The sequence below is a fragment of the Neopsephotus bourkii genome, unplaced genomic scaffold (assembly GCF_033783945.1).
Source record: "Neopsephotus bourkii isolate Nb327-2 ecotype Australia unplaced genomic scaffold, CSIRO-AGI_Nbou_v1 NB_620, whole genome shotgun sequence".
In the NCBI taxonomy this organism is placed as follows: domain Eukaryota; kingdom Metazoa; phylum Chordata; class Aves; order Psittaciformes; family Psittacidae; genus Neopsephotus; species Neopsephotus bourkii.
Genome location: NW_026901120.1, coordinates 1014917 through 1034753, shown reverse-complemented (window position 1 = coordinate 1034753; position 19837 = coordinate 1014917). Strand labels below are relative to the sequence as shown.

Genomic DNA, 19837 nt, shown 5'->3' with positions numbered 1-19837 from the left:
CATCCACTGCTGCTGGAAAACAGAGTGGAAAAATAGAGAAAAAATCATACATAAAACTAGCCCAGAACTGCAAACTGAAACTTCCAGCTTGTTTTATAACCCCATAGCTGCTTGCTGCTGCACTGTTTTCTTTAGCCCATGTCACCCAAGCCTCTAGGTACCTTGTCTGAATGCGCTTTGACTTCATCCTGTCACTCCTCAGGTATCCTGGCTCCATCAGCAGAGCTACTCCACAGCGAAGGTCCTGGAGAGCCTGGAGGGAAATAGCTGCAGCCCCAAAGTCTCATGGTTGCTGCAATTAGAGTAATTAGCAGCATTAGTGTCACTAGTACACACACCTTGGGGCTAGGATGGAGCCACCTGAGCTGCTGCTCACCCAGCAAAGACCTGCAGCTGAGCTTCTCGCCTGTCTTGTCTCCTTTCCTTTTCCTTGTATGTGTTTTATTAAACTTTAGAGTTCTTTGATGGTCCATAAGAAGCATCATCCACGTCTCTGTCCTTGCTTTCCCCAGGAGACAGCAGCAGTGATTGCTGGAAGAGAAGAAAAAAGAGCCATTTGTGTTTCCCTACCCAACTATTTCCTTGCTGGTGATTCAAGTGCCGTGATTTCCTTTTTGCGCCTTCAGTTTTCAGTAGTTCCTTCTCCTGTCCATTTTCTGTGATAACTCACTCTGAGAAACATCTGCACCCCATTAGGAGCAGCTTTGGGTACATAAAACTGAACACAAAGGGTAAAAACATGTTTGATGGCCGAGTCACGCTCTCATCCAGGAAACAATCTGGCAATCAGCATGGGGTCCCTGGGGTACCAAAGCTGAAAACAGGCTCGACCCTTATTTCTAGCACATCACTGAGGCTACTCACTCTGTTAAAACACTAAAGCTGCTATGAATCATACCTAGAGCATGAAGAAGCTGATGTCTTCTTTGTCATCTCATAGCATCAGTTTCCTTTTTAATAAAATAACCTGGTGAAGTGCCATCACAGCATCACCACCCAAAAAGAGGAGCTTTAAACCCAGTTTCTGGCTGCTACAACAATGGGCTTTGCTTGATGTTTTCTTAAAAGCTGGAATAAATTGATTCTAGAAATCTGAGTCATTGTCAAGGGGCTTCAGGTAGATCTGATTTGGGTAAATTGTGGGCTATTTGGGAAATCACCCATCAAACAGCAGTGATTTGCCAGCTGTGCTTCATGGTTAATGTTGGCTGTGTATCTGAAATCAGCACTGTGCTTTCCAAGCACTGCAAGCCCTGATGGGATACATCTCCATTGGACTCAGGTCCTGAGACCCCCCTGAGCTGGCCATCTCCTAGGGATGGTTTAACACCCTATCTGCCATCTTTTTTCTCCACCTTTGCAATCTTTTCTCAGGACATTCAATGACCCTCAGTTTTGGTGGCCTTCAGGACCTGCTGCTGCTCCATGGCCCTTTTCTTCTGCAGATGACCAGCATGCTTCCCCAAGAGCTCACCTCCCCTTCCTGCCAGCCTCTTTTCCTTAAAGCATTCCCGGGTTTCTTTCTCTTTCAAAGAACAAGCAGAGAGGAAGGTGTTTGATGGCCACTTGAAGGTGCATTTTTCCATTTGTAATCTATTTTGAGGCTCTTATGATTGCCCATTGCTGTCCACAGCAGGCTCATTGCTGGCTGCTGCAGACCCTTATGTGTCCTTCTCACCATTTCCCAGGCTGGATGTGGTTAGCTACATTTCCATCGATTCCTGAAGAAAACTCACAACTCCACAAACAACCTGGTTGTGCTTTCTCTGTCCCCATGGTTTAACAACTTACTTTGGAAAGCCTGATCCTAAGGTTGAAGTCTTTGCAGGCTGAGGAGTCTTTCTTTGCTGGTTTTCTTGGTGTCTACGTGAATGTAATCGCGAGATTCATGCTCCCACTTTCAAGTGAAAGCACAAAGAAATCTTATGCAAGGTTCAGGCACGTCTGCAGAGGGGAATAAGATACTAAAAGAGTGGGAATGTGCTTCACGCTGCCTATTGCTGCAGCTGGCAGTGCATTGCTGGGAGCTGTCAGGACAGTCCCTCAACTTTAACAGCCAGGGCTTAGATGGATAACAAGAAATAAATCACAGACCACAGCTGAATGGTTTGCATGGTGTAGAGAGAGGATCATGGCTTGGGAAGCACAGTGATTAATTTGTTTTCATAGAGCAATTGCCAATTAATCATTTGGCTAATGATGCTCTATTATGAATTAGTTATAAACAGGCTTCAGCCCAATTATAAGGACTCAACTACATCATTTCGTTGAACATTTATTCTTCCAGAAGGGCTGCACAAGACTTCATTTTAGCAGCTGAACGCATACATCTGACTGGAAAATGCACATGTTTAAAGTTCTTGCCTGCTAAAGACACCTTCAGTTACACCCTGTTGTAATTAGGAGGCTCAGTGGTGTATCCATGGCTGAGCCTGACCTCTGTGTTAATGCCAGTTATGTTAGTGTGCAATCATTCTTTCACATCAGATCCCTTTTCCTGAAAATGCTCGTATTTAAGGGGTTTCTTTTACTTCATCAGATGAGGGGGCCTAAAATAAATGTTCTTCTCTGGGCTGACACGTGGCAGCGTTAGCAATGGGTTGAAACTAAACTTGCACATAATATGCTGTTTAGAAGAATGTCCTCAAAGTTGCTACAGAAAATACCAGCTGTACATAGCAGATTAATACAGCACAATTCAAGTTCCCCTTGGGGGTACATCTGCCAGATATAAATATTAATGAAAGGGAATTGTGACAGGAAGATTAAGTTTCATTAATCATTATTATGATCCAGCATCAGGTGCTAACAGGGCAGCTGCGTGGAGCGAGACGCCGTCACCTTCACCTAGCGCACACGCTTGTGCGGATGCTGTAAGTGAATGAGGTCTTCAAAGGAAGCAGAGAGCACACTGCTGCAAGAAGAGATGTATTTAGGGAGCAAATCCTAAGCTCAATGGCTCTGGGTGTGCATCAGGTCCCCAGGAGGATGTGGTGGGACAGGGGAGGACCTGGGCACGACCTCTGGTTTAAGCAAGTGGCACCATGGCTGCTGTCTGAGCATCACTGAAGTGATTCCCTCTGCTTTCCCTTCTGCAGGCAGGACTCATGCTGACGATCCCTGCACTGTCTAGGGAAAACAGAGTTAGAGGAACCAGGAAGAGCTGCAGCTCCCCTGCTCCGGTGGGACAGGGAAGGCTTCACAAACTTTCCCATCCGACACGTTGTTCAAACGCTCTGCAGCTGTCAGACCCCTATTGTTCACGTTTATATTGTACTGGGGGTTTTGATGTCTCAGCCATTGCAGAGCTCTGGAGTGGGAAAGAGAGGCCACTGCCTCCTCCGAGCTGATCCTGCTTCCCAGCCAGGTTGGTGTCTGTTTTCACAGCCCTCTCTCTGTTCAGCCAGGCAAGATTAACTCCTCACTCTCCACCACATTCCCTTTGCATTGCATGTGTTACCGCTCACCTTCAGACCTTAATCCAGCAAGAACTTCCATTTTAGCTGCTGGTGTTTGATAGTTTTCTCTGTACCAACCACTACAAAGCGTGCTTACCCCTTGGTGCAATGGCAACAGGAGCAGGGGCTCAGCTGCATCCCAGACCTCAGGCAATCTCCACACAGTTTGCAGTGCCCCATGCAGTAACTGATGCACAAGAACACCATGCACAGGAGGGAGGTGCTCAGGCAAGCAGAAACACAGTCATTCCCTTGCACAGTGTATATGTATTCCAAACATTAACTTGGAGGAGTCCCGCAGCTCAGGTGATCCCACTGTAAGGCTGTCCTGGAGAATTCCTTTCTCCCTTTGTATTCACCAGTAGCAGAAACTAGCCCAAGGGCACCAGCCTTGATACAAGACTGACAACTAAAAGACATAGCACATGCATTTTTCCACATGTGAGACTCTAATGGTTGCTGCAGAAGTCAAAATGTAGACTACGTAACTTGGATCAGGTGCTAGCGCTACCCACACCTGCAAATCCCATCAGCCTGCATTCCTGGGAAAGGCAGGAGTGTCCCCAGCAGCCTGGGAGCCTGGATAGAGCTAATGAGAGCTGGTAGCACTGGGATAGGGACAGATAGATTTATAGGAGATTAGGTAGGGCACTGGGCTATTTGCTTTTTCATCACCCATTCCCACCTGTATCGTTAACTGAGAAAGGATTATGGACAGGTCCAGGCTGTGCCTTCATCCCAGACCAGCTTTTTGTGTTTTGGGAAACACTTGCTGCAGGCAAACCCTTCACCTGGGTTCCACACACAGCTCATAGAATCCCAAAGTAGTTTGAGTTGGAAAGGACCTTAAAGCTCATCCAGTTCCAATCCGGCAGGGACCCCTTCCACTGGAGCGGCTTGCTCCAAGCCCCTGTGTCCAACCTGCCCTTGAGCACTGCCAGGGATGGGGCAGCCACAGCTTCTCTGGGCACCCTGTGCCAGCGCCTCAGCACCCTCACAGGGAAGAGCTTCTAATACCCAATGTAAATCTACCCTCATTCAGTTCTGGTGTGAATTAAGATAGATATATATATACACATATAGATACATATCTGTGTATTGGGATAGACTCATCAAATCTGCTTGAGGGTCCCAGTGTGATGGGGAGCACAGCTGCTTCCCCTCCTGTTGCACCAATTTCCATGTGGATCACTGGAACTGGCATCCTACTTCTTCATTCTTTTGTATTCCCATTTATTCCTGCTGTTGATCAGCATTCATCAAGGCCTTAGGCACTACCTTCAACCTGTCCCTCTCCCTCATGTCTGATGTGGTTCTTAAGTTGCCTTGGCAAAACAAAGAAGTCTGGATCAGAGTTTCTCAGCAGGTGAGCTGAATGGTCCCTGTCAGCAGGCTCACCGGTGATGTGTGTGCTGGTATTTGTACTGCAGGTATATCCAAGGCATTCTCTAATCACTCACTGTAAATACAGCCCTGAACGGAAGCCAAGTTGTTTCATAGAAATGAATCACTTCCATTCCTCCTATCACGTTGTTGGGAAGGGACCTGCTTAAGCTGCTTTGTTTAATGCTGGCTTCTGCTCCTCTCTGATAAGTGCTGCTTGCCAAAAGCTTCGTTTCTAACAGAGTTCAAAGTAAAGTTATTAAGTCATATACGACGACGTAATCAGGATTTGGGAGAGGAAGGAGAGCTTAGCCGATCACGGTCCTTGGGGAAGGATGCACACCAATACAGTTAAATGTTAGTGAGCTAATTTTCTCCCTAAACCAGCATCTAATGGGGTCCAGGTTTATGAAGGGAACATTGCAGCCTGCTGCTCTGCATCAAATGGGCAGATCTGGAGGCCCAAGCCCCCTCTTGCTGAGGCTGTGGGAGTTTTCTCATTGATTTTAGGAAAGCTTTGGGTCTAGATCTTAAAGCCTGAAGTTGTTTTACTGAAGAAGGCCTCTCGTACCTGATATCAGAGACAAATTCCATGCCCTGCATTGTCTGTGTGAGTCATTTTACTACCTTTGAAGTAGTTTTTCCCTAGGGGCACACAGATTAACAAATGCTGTGACTAAGTCCTTTCCCCCCTTTCCAAATGAAATCTAACATCAGCTCTTGAGAAAGAGGAACCTGCGTTATAAGAAATCCCCAAAGACAGTGATGGTCATCACCACTTTTGTTATTAAAGGGCACATTTTGCTGTGGTTTGTTTGGTTTGGTTTATGAATTAGGTTTGTGAATGCATGAGATTAAAAGCTTAAATGGGATCACTGAAGACTCCACAGCACGCATCAAAGTAATTACGGATTGCCTTTCAAACTCCAGAGGACCACTCGGATGGAAGGACTAAAGGTTTAGAGCAATAACTATGAATTTTTCAAACAGAGAGATGAAAGGAAGTCCATTACCAGCACACAAAGCTGAACTGCACTGTTTACTTACAGATGAGTAGGACCTCTGTTAGGGTGAAGGCACATGATGTCCTCTCTAAGGTAGCAAGCTGGATCCATTGGCTGCCTGGGTACAGGATGTTAACTGTGTGGAAAAGTAATAAAGGAGCATAAGCCTTCAAGAGAAACACAGAAGCTTCCAACACTGCCCTCCATCCTTTCCTTTTTACCTCTGAGCAAGGCTGTGTGGAAAATACATTTAAATCATGAGTTTTGGGCTGCTCTGATTTCCAGATGGCAATGGATGATATGATATTTTCCAGTTTTGATTAAAATTAGGCTTTTCTGATCTGTAAGGGTAAAGCTTCTAATATTCTCATCTCCCTAATCCTTGATTTCTGGTGTTTGCTGTTCCTATAAATTATCAAGCACAGGCAATAGAAAGCAGCTAATTTGTATTTAGTGGAAGTCAGGCAGATTTGTGGCTGTGATACTGCGTAGTTTGAACTATTTTAATAGACCAAATTTATGGAAGTGTTGAATTTAATATTCTCAGAACAAATCACACCTGCTTTTCAGACAAAATTCCTTCCCCCTCTGCCTGATCCCTTGAGTCTGGATAATCTCGCTATGTTTTGCATGGCTTTCTTTCAGCATACCCAAAGCATAGGCCTTCTTCGTGCTTAAAACCAGCAGCTATTTCATGCAGCCTGACTTGGTTTATCCAGAGTCTTGATTCATTCTGGTTTTCAATGGGAAGGTGGCAGAGTGATACTGAGGTGCCCATGGGGATGCAGGGATGCGGAAGGCATGCCCAGAGAAGCTGTGGCTGCCCCATCCCTGGGAGTGCTCAAGGCCAGGCTGGACACAGGGGCTTGGAGCAAGCTGCTCCAGTGGAAGGGGTCCCTGCCTGTGGCAGGGGTTGGAGCTGGAGGAGCTTTAAGATCCTTTCCAACACAAACCAGGCTGGGATTCTATGATTCATTCCATGATTCTGTGTGAAATAGCTAAATACAATGCATTTTGCTTCTACAATTGCTAAGAGAAAATAGGTAGCGCTGGTACATTTAAGCGGTGTGTAATCATTACAGAAGCACTCAAAGATTAACTAAATGGTTGGACTGAACACATCATTCTGAATAGAAAGCATCTACACACAGAGCAGGAATGGGAAAGAGCTGTCTTTCATCAACTTGTGTGGTGTCTCAAAGAGGTGGTAGAGTTAGCAGTAAGAAGAATGTGTTGCAAAATTCCACAATAGCAAAGGAAACACCGAGCTGATCTGTTTATATTGGTCACATCCTCATCTGGTGTAAATGGGTCGAGATTCACCAAAGCCAAGTAGTTCCTGGATGATGTTGTCCAGTTTTCCAGAGTCAACATTGAAGTCTTATAGAAGCTCATAGTTGCACATATTAAAGTAATCAAGCATATTTTCATTACTGATGGTGTGAGTGAAATGAAGACAGACACAATGGAAATGTGTCCACACAATTTTACTGACAAAAAATTGAAATGAAAATGGCTTTTTTCCTCCTGTGTATGACAGTGCACGCAGTAACCAGCCCTAACAGATGCCATTAATACAATGGAAGGATTGTAGTGGAGGGGAGAGGAAATGTATTTCTCAATCCCTACTGGAAATTATGTCTCTGCTTAATTCCTCCAAGCAGCTTAGATTTAAATAATTCTCTCTCTTTTTTGTCCTTTCCCATTGGCCATTCCCCATCGCTGCACATCCCTCAAGTGAGCATCTAGCCTTTGGGATTAGCCACAGAAAAAACACAGTTCTCTTCCTCACCCTCCTCCTTTGGGATGTTTCCTAGGGCAGGTTTATCTGGATTCCCCCAAATAGTCATTTCCTTTGCTGCTTTCTGCTGTCATTACACAGGCTGGATTACCACTTGTTGAGAAGTGTTTTTACTCCACATTCATGCAGATTTTCTTGCTGTTGTAGGTTTCAAGAGCTTGTTCACGCCTGTATTGACTCAGTCTTTCAGTGACAAAGACAACACTCCCTGCTTTGTTCTCAGCACACCAAGCACCTGGAACTGACACTCCAAATATCTGTTTCTCCCCCTTGTCCTGCCTCTTTGTTCTTCAACGCTTTCATCCCAACGAAGAACCTGCCCTCTAGAACTGGGTCAGTGCAGAGCTCTCCCTCTGTCTCGTAGTAAGGGAAGTACCCACTGGAAGGAAAGAGCTGGTTCGGACCTGGCAGCCTGCTGGGGAAGTAGCTGGTGGGCAGGCAGTGTGCAGTGGTGATGTCTGTTAGGAGCGGCTGGGCTGGTGGCTCTTCATCGCTCACAGGAGAACATGCCCTCTTGTCCAGCTCCAGGCTCCGTGGGACAGTCTGAAAAACACATGTACGGGGCCAAGAACTAAGGTCTCAAGTGCATGAAAAAGCAGTGAGGCCACATTGGAAACCACACTGCCTTTGGGGACACAGCAGTCACCTGCAGCAATGGGATAGGTCATCCATAACCAACAGAGCAAGACTCCAGGGTCCACAGGGTTGTTTCAAGGGACAGGGGCCTTGCCTCAGGTATCTCTTCCTTGCAGGTAGCTCTGCTGCTGCGTGATGCTCTCAGAGCACAATTCACTGTTTTGTTCTTAAGGGTCCTAATATTGGGGAACAATGTGGTGTGAGATGTTCCCACCTCTCTTCCCCTCTTCCTACCCCTTTCAGAAACATTAAATACATACCTAATTTGCAGGTATTTAATCAAATTTAACCACCTAGACTTTGAAACAAGCTCCCATGATAGAAGGAACCAAGGTGCCTCCCTCAGACAGCAGGGACATCCCATCACACATATCTAAAGGCAGCTGCAAGGGCTCCCACTCTTGCCTTTGGCTTATTTTGTTTGGAGCTTTTTCCCCTCAGTTATGTCTGTTCCTGCCCTGCAAGAATGTGTTCATGCAAAGTCACTGCTTGCACAAATCCTGCATTTCTTTGTGCATGACCTCCAATAAAAGAACATGAAATAGCAGCACACAGCACATCTCTGTGTCCGATTCTGCTACAGCAAAGCCCCAGGGCAAGCAGGAGATACTGAGCTTGGTGGGGTCAGCGCTCCCAGTCCCTGACTGTGCAATCTCAGGGAGCACTTTAGCAACTGCCCTTGGATTTACTGACTCAGCATCTCCTTCGCTTTCATCTTTCCCATTGTTACCGGGCCTTTTTTCCTCTGCATTTAATCCATGTGTGAGTGGTTGACCAAGAAGCTCTTCATTCACTCTGTAGTATGAAAAATACCCTGTGGAGACAGCTGGGTAACTGACTTTCTCATCCTGCTTAATGTCAGCCTTGCCTTCATCAAAGCTTTCTTCTGGTTCTGTGCTGACGTGCGATTCAGGGAGGAAAGATGGGCTGCTTAAGAGGTGAGATGCTCTGTAGTAGAGCAGGTGTGAAAGAGGAAACACCAGGTAATCTGGGAATGAGTGGTCATTGCAAAGGAGCAGTTTGGTATGGAGGTCTTCAGGACTGTCCCTGGTGAGCAGGACATGCTCCCAGACTCCTGGGCTGGATGGTGGGGAAGCGGTTTCATTCCCTGTCTCCAGATCGCCAGGAAGCTCCTGGAAGAAATTAGTAATTGATCAAATAGGATAAAATCATGCTATTAATGGACAAGAGCCAATAGCAAGATCAATCACCAATGTTAACCTGTTCTGCTGTTCACCCAGGGCATGGCACATCAGCCACTGCTAAGAGGTGATGAGGCCAATGAGAAGATGGAGGATTGTAATGATTTCACATTATCTTCCAGCTCTTTTTGAATCTTCAAGTTGTTTCTCAGGTAAGGTTTTCAATTAAATTTCAATACCAAGTTAGTTCCTATACTCTCAAGCAGTCTTTAGTAGCTCACACAGGGAAAGTATGAGATTTCATATTTAACAGCAATAACCAGGCTTCAGAAATTAAACCCCAGTCTCCACATCCTGCTACCTTGTTTTTGACAGGCTACTGTTTGGCACTGTACGAAACCATGGCCCACGGGGGCACTGCTTGTACCTGATTTGAGGTTAAACTTACATCTGATTTCATGAGCTGCCTTGGCAGATTCCAGAGCAAAGAAATGGGACTCCCACAGGCTTGGGCTATTTAGGGTGATTTACGGCCTCCTGAGATTCTTGGTACATCAGGAGTGTTCATGAGCATTCTGGAAATGGAAGAACAGAGCCTGAAAAGAAATAAATCTGTAGAATCCTCTTCTTCTTGAAGTATTTTCTTTTTGAGCTTTCCACACAACCAAAACTGGCACATGTAATTCAAGTCTTTAAAAGAGTTTGGGCTTGATGTTTCAATTAAGCTTCAGTTTTATCTCTGTCTTTAATTGAGATATCAGATCACCACTAGCATAAGACACTGTTTCATTGAAAAAAAAGGTCATATTTCTGCTATAGATACACACAAATAGTTTGTTACTATAAAAATTATCTGCCTCTTGGCTGTTTGCTACTCTGATGCTGTTAATTCCCCATCCCCACTGACTTTCTTCTGCCTGTTTTCCTAATCAAAGACCTGTCTCTAAGTGATTTTGCATTTTAAGGATGTCTAACCAGTGCCTCATTCAAACAGGCCTGAATCTACACCTTGGGTATCACAACCACAACCCATCTGTTTTACATAGTGAGGAAAGGATGTTTTTATAGTTACCAAGTGCCCAAGAGGCATCCAGGAAGGGAAAGCCTGCAGGGGGAGCATCGTTCTGTGCCTGCCTGGTTGCCTTGGTGATGGGGTTCCAGGGCAGCAACAGAAGTGGGGCACACCCCACCCACCCCCAACTTGCTGCTGGCAGAGCCATCCCCTTCCTCCTCCCCAGTACAGTCTTATGGGCATCCTGGGTTTACTGGGATGCTCACAAGTGGCCTGCCTTCCTTCTAAAGAAGCATCAGTTCCCCTTATTCCTCCCAGTGAGGTACCAAACTATGGATATAAGCCCTAACAAACCAACCTTCTCCTTCCTCCACCTTGTCCTTCACTGGAACAGGAGACCCTGTTTGATGGACTCCCAACCAAGCAATCAGCAGCCAAAGTGACACACATTCAAAAGAATAAATTTCAACAGAAATAGCATCAAATGAATTCGTTTTTGTCTATTTTCATACTAATCGCTGCAAAGACAGTGATAAGCAAAAATATCATTTCACCATGGCATAATAATGCATCTTCCCTCTGGTTTATAAGCATAGAGGAAATCTCAGGAATGCCTCTGCTGTGCTTTTTAAGGCATTTTCAAAGTATTTCCATACTTTAAATAAAAAGAATATATCTTGTATATGTATAGAAGCAAATACTTCCTGGGATTTCACATTGGAATAGTTACCATCTATTTCCCTCCGATCAGGCTTCAAATATTGTTTGCTAAATGACAGATGATTTTCTTATTACTGCATCACCATGTATCTATTTCAGTGTTTAACTGGCAAGTGTAATAGAGCAGAGCAGCTCCTCTGACAATACATTAAAAATGCTCATAAATACCCGGGTAATAGAAAAATTCAGCATAAGATTCATTCCCACATAGCATTTGATCTATTTACTGAAATTCCAGGGCTCTGAAGCACGGGAATGATTTTGAATGGACTATATTATTATTCATCCTATTTATAATCCCGGTTGCTGCCTGCAGTAAGAAGTGGTTTATTATAATGTGATTTCTCAACTGCATCACTGTGATATACCAGCAGCTAATGAAGTGTTCAGGCACCCCAAACCTCAGCTTCATTGAAATTCATCACCACAAAGATCCTGCCAGAGCTAATTGCTGTCAAGGCTGCTTATGCATATGTCTTAGTTTCATTTCACAGAATGACAGAGGTAATACTGGTACAAACCAATGTAAGAAGCCCCTCTGGTCTGCAGCAGAGCCCAGCATATGGCAGGAGGTTTCTCCAGTGAGCTGACATTCCTGCAGGGCCAAGAATAGGTTGAGGATTTGGATACTTTCTTTTGCTTTAAATTGAAATATTACATTTATGTCATAGACAAGGGATAATGGGTTCAAGCTTAAACAGCAGAGATTTAGGTTAGATATAAGGAAGAAATTCCTTAATGTGAGGGTGCTGAGATGCTGGCACAGGGTGTCCAGAGAAGCTGTGGCTGCCCCATCCCTGGCAGTGCTCAAGGCCAGGTTGGACACAGGGGCTTGGAGCAAGCTGCTCCAGTGGAAGGGGTCCCTGCCCATGGCAGGGATTGGAACCAGATGAGCTTTAAGGTCCCTTCCAACCCAAACCATTCTATGGCTGCTCTTTTACAAACTAAGCGTGTCTTTAAAGTTACATTTATGGCAAAAAAAAAAAAAAGGCAATAAATGTAATTTTCCAGGAAGGAAAGGAAGGGAATTTCCGAGCTCAGAAGAAGTTTGTGAACCCCAGGACTGCTTGAGCAGATTTGCTGAACAACTCCATTTACATGATGTTTGCATTCCTGTTTCCAAAGTCAGCCTACGCGGATCGCTCCGGATCCTTGCCAAAATGCTTGGGACCGATCCAAGGGAATGATCTTGAGTGCTGCAGGTGGGTTGAGGACCCCCAAGAGGTGCCGGCGGTGTCAGGGAGTTCACTAATTACAGCTCATTATGGCTTATGGGGGAAAGATGCTCTCAGCATGGTGAGCCTGGGTCCTTTAGCAAGACACCTATTCAGACACCTCCTGATGGGAGCAAGGTGATGGGGAGCTTCCATTTCAACCTTCTGGACTTACATTGTGCTGCTGAGATCGGAGGGAGCAGAGCTGCCCTTTCATGGAGCCTTTTAGTGTTTTCCATCATGGTTTCCCTGTGACTTGGCCAGTTAGCTTCAACAAAGACAACTTTTATTATCTTACTGAAAAGCCTGGATGTGCTGGTATGTTGCGCTTGCTACATACACGTTTTCAAGCGTTAGTCATGCCGTAACATCTGCTTTTTATTGGTAATTACACTATCCCCATTTTAATAAGAGGTAATTCTTAAATTTCTCATAAAACATACACGACTCCAGGGACAGAAGGTGAAAGGTTTTGCAAGCCTCTCACAGCCGCAAGACCAAAATGAGTGGAAATAAATCCTTTCCGAGCAGAACTCATCCAGCCACTCACGACAGCACATCCAGGGATGCCTGTGCAAGTCACCATCCCCGCTTCTCCTAATTGCTCATGCTCTGCAGAACAGACCTGCAAAGCCTGAGCACCACGGTCCTTCTGGGTGCTATTAATGTGCTCAGAAATGGGGACCTGGTCCTAAACCTGCACGTACATGGACACCCCCTCCTGGGTGTAACTTGCCTGGAATTAGTAAGAAGGGGGTTCTGGGAGATCAGGTCCAAACTGGGGAGCAGTAAAAGTTTGTGGGTTGTTTCCAAGTGGTTTAGTCACTTTAGAATTGCAAATAGGTGTCCAGGTTAATGGACCGTAGCTTGTTTGTATTCGTATTTATGGTAGGCTGGGTATAAACCGAGTTGAAATAGTGGGCCTGAAAAATGAGTAACAGCTGAAGTGGAAGACCAATATCCAGATAAAGCATCATGAATAAAACAGTTTGGGGCTCCACTGAAAGCTTCCAGTTTGATATTTCCCACTGAAAGCTTCCAGTTTGGTATTTCCCACTCTTTCCCTATAGGTAAGTGCTGCTGCGCTGCTTTGGCGATGCGAGAATTGGGCTCTGCGATTCCATAGCATGTTTCCAGGGATTTTTCCAGCAATTCTGGACAAGGCAGTGGCAAATGACACTTCTGCAAGGTCATCCCTAAATCTTTGAGAACCAGGGAGCTTTTTTCAGTGGCTCCTGCCTTTCAGTGAATGCCAGGAGCCAAGCCCATATGGAGCATTGTGTGCTGAGCTCATTGTTGATGCAAATGCACACAACGAGTTTTGATTAAGAACAAAATGCAGAATTGACTCAAATTGCGGGTTTTTTGGTTGTTTGAAAAGCTTCAAGCCTCTCATTATCATCAGGGCTTCTTTCAGGGCAGGAAATGGGAATTTCTATAAAATAATGCTGAGAGGCACAGGGTGAAGTCAAAGAACGTTCATGTTCCTAATGAACGTAAGGATAAACACGCAAAACAAATCTGGGGATGCTCAACTAAATGTCTGGGGGCATGTTATGGCATGTGGGTTGTTTAAATTAGTCAACATATATTAAGCAGCCTCACACAAAAATGGTAAAAGGACAAAGCAGGGGGTTTAAGAGAGTCCTTTTCCCTTTGCACAGTAACTCAGAATGTGATCATTGCATTCAGTAGCCAAGGGGGGCTGTTGTATGGTGATGTGCCTGGGTTGCATGGTTTTCATGTGAACAAGGAGCTTGTTCCGGTGTAGAAGAAGGTCCCATGGCAGCATTTGGAGCCCTGGGGTCACTGAGGTGGGATCAAACAGGCTCTGTGTAACCTCAGGGCTGTTCTGCTGTGTTTGGAAAGGCTGGTGCTCGGAGGAATGTGCCGGCTGCTGAGCACAGCCAGCATGCAGGTGGTCTGGCACCACTTCCCATCTTCGGGATGTCCTGGATGAGTGGAAAACCCTTGTGCCAAGGGCAACTGGAAAGTGGCAACCACATTCTTCTCTCTTTCAACACCAGGATGAATCTGGCCAGAGTGCCTTTATATTTATGGGGATTTAATCATAGCCAGGGCTGGCAGCATTCCTTACAAATCAGGGTGTTGGGTATTTCCCAGTGCCAAGGCAGGCTAACTCTGCATATGATCGCAGGGTGGCTTAGTGTTTTCTGGGAGGAGGGAAATAAAGGGAAGGACATTTAGCTAAGGATGACATTAAAAAGCCACATTGCAAAGACAAGCTCTCCAAAAGTAGACCACTGAGGAATTTAAGTTTCTTAGCCCCTATTTCTCTGCATGCCTCATCATGCAGACTTCAATAACAAACCAGCTCCTGTTTCCCTATGTTGTTTCCCTGCCTTCCCAGGTCTGCAGCGAGCTGGAGCACATGGAATTCAGGTTCACTGATATAGCTGGAGAGAAGAACTGATTTCAAGGCACTGCTTTGCAGAGAATAAACTACCTGTAAGCAGGCAGAGGTCTGGCAAGTGGGTGGCCACTGATTTACTCTTCTTCTAGGTGACATTGCTGGGAAAGAAATTGCCTTTGAGGCAGATAGGAATGTGCTGTTGTTTCCTGAAATATCTGATAAGTAAGGAAACAGAAAATAAGAAACCTAAAGTACATTAAAGCCCTAAAAACATTAATGTGAGGGAGATGAACTGTCCAGCTATTGGTGAAGTTGGTGATTACTGTGTCTTCACAGCAAATGTTCCCAGTGTGTTGGGAAATGGGGGAAATTAGAAACCACATCTAGGAAGCAGAAGAAGCCTAAAGCAGGAAGCAGAGAGGGAGGATATGGTGGGGATTGGCACCATAACATTTGCTTAAGACAAATCTCTCTCTGCTTCACACTGGTAGGTGGCAGTGGAAGGAAAACTCACTGTGTGCTTCAAAAACAGGTCATCTTCAAGAAACATCACGGGAACCCTGAGCAGACATGAGCAAACAGCCCGGGGGGAGTCATTTGTCTCTGCTGTCAAGAGGAAAATTAAGGCTCCAGGGGACACAGAGGCTGGGTTTGATGGATGCTTGCAGCAGAAGGCAAGTGGGTCAGCATTCCCGTCTGCCACGAAAGTGAGAGGAGTGCGTGTATCACGTGTACACCTGTGGGGAGGAAAGAGGAGATGGGAAGATAAATGGTGGAAAGTCCCTAAAACGATAAATGTCTCTTCTTGTTTGGTATTGACATGAATAGCATTGCTATAGAAATGTAAAGTGGATCCCCACAAGCTGGGGGCTGATTATGGCTGCAGGAGAGTGTTTCTGGGCAGAGCACAGTTAGCATCTACATCGACATTAGCTTTAGCAAGCAGGTCTAAGAAGTGAGTGTCTGCACTAGATTTTTGGTAGGGATTGATCTGGGCACTGGCTGATCATTGTGACCCATGTGTTTAGGTAAGCTGGAGCACATTATCTGGTCTTGCATCCTCCCAAAGCCACCCAGTTCCTGTGCTGCAGCACCACTCCATGGTGCAACCCAAACTGCTGTAAGTGGAGATGACTGGGATATTAGATTAAAATCCTGATCCTAAGACAAACCTTACATAGACAGACCCAGATGCAGTACCTACCGGTTAGGAGAACATACCTGTGATAGATGATGCCATGCAGCTCTGCAGCCCTCAAACCATATTGAGTGAGACCCAGCCCTGAAAAGGAAGAAAAAATGCAATTTCTGTTCCAGACAAAATCCAAGAAGATATTGCCCCTTGTATATCCTTGGAGCAAGCATCTTGTCATCCTCTTAACATATACACACACACATAGAAAATACCTCTTATTTAATACTAGATCCATTCTAATGGACAATCACATCCCATGCAGCTGTGCATGTGTATTTCTACTCCAAAAGAGAATTTGAGTGCTATAAGCCACCTATTTCAGTTCAGTTATTGATTCTTTCTGTTTTCTGATCAGATTCATTTCAGCCACAAACCACAGGATCTGGTGATTAATATCCAGCAGATTTCAGCTGAACAATCTGTGGTCTTGGGTTGCTAACCTAGAAAATAAGATTAAAAGATTCTCATACTATTTCAGTACTGATAAGTGCCAGTGATGGAAAAAAAAGCTGCAGACAGGCTCCAAGTCTTGAGGTTATCTTAAATGATTCTCAATTAGTGTTTCTTCCTCTCCTTTTCCAGTTTAGACATTGAGGATGTCCTGACGTCTTTAAACTTACTTTTCCTGCAGTTCTCACATAATCACGGGCTGCAGGAAGAAGGAAAGCACCACATATAATGAGATGTACGAGTATGCTGCAGAGTTTGGCAAGCACAAAGGTCTCTAAAGAGACTCGAGGTGTTTATAGACATTTCAGCCACGATAGATCTTAAGGTTTAGGCTTTAAATTCTCAGCATCTGCAAGCTGTTTCTGAGCAGGTAAAGAAGAAAATGTACCAGTGACACAGGGAAAGAATGCTCTGGACCCTGAGCGCAGTCCCTGGACACAGCAGTCACCTCCATCAGTTAGTCCCCAGGACAAGCCCCCGCTTGGCAGCAAACCACATTACTGTGTCCTCTTAGAAACACATAAAACTTCCATTGCATCCCATGACACTCAGCCCTGGAACGGAGCAAGAAAGGAAAATGCTCTTTGGGTTGCCAGCCCCACCACCGCCTCCATGGACGCATGACACCGAGGGTTCATACTTGATGGGCCAATGTGTTTTAGGGAATATATTCTTCATCTGGCATCTGTGCCTGTTTCCTCTCAAGGGACGATTCTTGGGTGCAGCAGCTCTCTAGCTTTGCATTCACTCAAGCTTCAGCTCATTTGCCTCTGGCAAGCTCCAATGGTGCAGCTGGAAGCAGGTCAACACTGCCCCTTGGTGCAGGCTGAGATAGTTCACACCATGGGGTTTTAACACGGGTGTCTGATCCATACTCACCCTTTACTGCAGCTGCAGGCAGCTGTGCTCCTCCAAAACACAGTGAAAAGGAGGTCTTGCCCTTTGGTGCTGGTCCTTCTGTGCTCCCCTGGTCCCCAGCATGAGGCTGTGCCTCCCCATGGAGCAGCCTTGGCCAGAGCAGCGAGGGAGGCCGTCCCTGCAGGATGGGCAAGAGGGAGGTGGATGCAGCGTGTCCAGGAAGCACATTCCCGGGACATGACAGCACATCCCGGGGGCCCGGGTGCTGCACTTGTGCTGGGAAGGAAGGAAGGACTGGGCTTGTGTTCAGGATCCTCTTCTCGCTCGGGAGCAGGACTCCAAACACATTTTCTCAAGCTACTTCTGTGGTTTTCCCGAATTCCCTCCTCAATACTTCCACTGTGATTCTGAAGGAAAACGAATCCATAAGCAAGGGTTAGCCTGAAAACTGCTGTGAGCTCATGGCATGGCCAGGATCCCCTCCTGCCTCACTGCCTCCATGTCTGTGTGCCCATGTGAGGGGGAAAGCCTCTATGGAGAAGGGATGTTTTGTCCCACAGCAGCTAACACAGGGTCTCCAATAAGCCATGGCATTCCCAGGCCAGCACATTAAGTAGAACCCCAGTAACACTTTGACGTGCTGCTCAGGTTTGCATGAAAAGTGCTTTAAGAGAAGGAATCGAGTTCATCCACACGATGCTCAGGTGAAACTTGAATTCACCTTCTATAGTCTTCTTGCACTAAAACCCGGTTATATGTGTTCACACATATACAATCCAATCTGCCCTTTCCTCCTGTCATCTGAGCTACAATAAGCAGCACAACCAAACTCTTGTAAATGATGAAAATGAAATGATTTTTAAGTCCCAGACACATCTGAATATATATATTGAAAGCAAATGATGAGTGTTGGAGGGAGCCAAAGTACAGCATGCTCACGCCACAAGTGAGATTTGGAAATACACCTTCTAAATCAATGCAGGCTCGGCTGTGCAAGCTTGCAGCAGAGCTCCAAGCCTGGAATTTGCTCCAAGGGAGCTGTGGTTGAACCTCTTTTTGTCACTGTTGTTTTGCAATGCCATAGGAAGTGTTGGTGAGTTCACAAATCATAAAAGCATGGACCATGGCTGAGTGCTTTCATCCAAAGAGTAGAACAAACATTTTTGGTGTCAGCCCATTCCAGAGAGATTTTCAGTGTTACAAATGAAGAAAAAAGAAAAATTAGAAATTAAAAAGCTAAATAAGAACATCTGTTTGGAGCTGAGCCCTAAACCCAAAGTATATAACTGGTGTTCAGGCAAATGCTTAGAGACAGCGACAGGAAAATGCTCAGCACAAGAACTGTGGGGTGATTTCTAGCTGTTCTGCTCTCAGGATGCTGATTTTTGTCCAGCCACCAGACATCAGCTATTCTCAGCGATGCTTCAATGACCCAGCCACTACCACGTCTATCTGCTGGGCTGTTCCCATGGGAGCCCCCAGTGACAACGGTGTCAGCTTCGGGATGCATTAAATCATAGGATGGTTAGGATTGGAAAGGACCTTAAGATCATCCAGTTCCAACCCCCCTGCCATGGGCAGGGACACCTCACACTAAACCATCTCACCCAAGGCTCTGTCCAACCCAGCCTTGAACACCACCAGGGATGGAGCATTCACAACCTCCCTGGGCAACCCATTCCAGTGCCTCACCACCCTCACAGGAAAGAACTTCTTCCTTATATCTGACCTGAACTTCCCCTGTTTAAGTCTAAACCCATTCCCTGTGGGCCACTGTCCTTGATGACTGCACAGAGATGAGATGCAGCAGGTTACAGACAAGTTAAAGCTGAATTAAGCAGCTGTCCATAGAGATTTTAACATAAGAGAAAGAGCATCATAAGAAAACAGCAATGCTGGACAGCCTTTGGTAGCCTCCCGTCAGGGAACTGTAGACGTACAAACTCTCCAAGTTGAATTACGAATATCAGTGTGTTTGGAAAGGTATTTGCCCTTTGGACAGCCATATTTGTGTTTTGAGCTTCAGCAACATAAATTACAGTCATTTAAACCCCAGGCTTACATTTTACTTCACTGACGTAAATGAGTTCCCAACTTTCAAAGGCCAGCTGTCCCTTACAGCAAGAGGTAGCAATTATATAAAATGCTTTTATTGCATGGAGGTATTTTCAGTCCTTTAAGTTTATGTGCCCCAGGTGAAGCAATATAAACAAGCTAGAGCTGTCACCATTGCGTTAATCATGGAAACTGCATTTGGGGAAGTTTTAGGGATAAAACCTATAACTTTATATTGCTAAGGTGTCAAACCTTACCAATGTAAACCAGAAGTGCAGCTGTGTCAGGCTCAGAGAAGGGTTTCTGAAAAGCTAATATGCACAGCCTCTTTAGGTATATAAAGGCGGCTGCTTCCAAGCAACAACTGAGAATCGTTGGGAAAAATAAGGTTAAAAACACATTTAAATGTCTCTGGGTTTTTGGTAAACTTCACATATCCAAAGTCAAATCATCCTCTAATCCAGCCTCACTAAATCTATATTCTACAGATGGGCATGTGTTCCTGGCCGATGGCAGCAATGAAACGCTGAGGCAC

The 19837-nt window shown here is 45.4% G+C and overlaps 1 protein-coding gene and 1 long non-coding RNA gene across 4 annotated transcripts; one reads left to right on the top strand and one right to left on the bottom strand.

Moving 5' to 3' along the window:
- Window positions 1–7316: 7316 nt before the first annotated feature.
- On the bottom strand, window positions 7317–15988 carry LOC133211548 (uncharacterized). Of its 3 annotated transcripts, none has more exons than XM_061351991.1 (4): window positions 15966–15988; window positions 9873–9999; window positions 8972–9415; window positions 7317–8189 (listed from the first exon to the last, which is right to left on the bottom strand). In XM_061351991.1, exons 2-4 carry the CDS (start codon window positions 9882–9884, stop codon window positions 7866–7868), a joined length of 780 nt encoding a protein of 259 aa, XP_061207975.1. In that variant the 5' UTR covers window positions 9885–9999; window positions 15966–15988; the 3' UTR covers window positions 7317–7865. The 3 variants fall into 3 exon arrangements, with proteins under 3 accessions (XP_061207975.1, XP_061207974.1, XP_061207976.1); XM_061351990.1 differs by lacking the exon at window positions 15966–15988 and adding an exon at window positions 10497–10581; XM_061351992.1 differs by lacking the exon at window positions 15966–15988 and adding an exon at window positions 10497–10581 and having other exon boundaries at window positions 9122–9415.
- LOC133211547 (uncharacterized) lies at window positions 10649–14860 on the top strand. Its single transcript, XR_009725224.1, has 3 exons — window positions 10649–10758; window positions 12168–12358; window positions 14742–14860. It is a non-coding gene; the product is annotated as an uncharacterized LOC133211547 (long non-coding RNA).
- Window positions 15989–19837: the final 3849 nt, after the last annotated feature.

Bases quoted from the DNA above. Each gene is read 5' to 3' on its own strand.
- LOC133211548 (XM_061351991.1), bottom strand. The intron at 8,190-8,971 runs GTAAATCCAAGG...TGTGTTTTTCAG, and splicing joins GCGAAGGAGATGCTGAGTCA to ACTGTCCCACGGAGCCTGGA.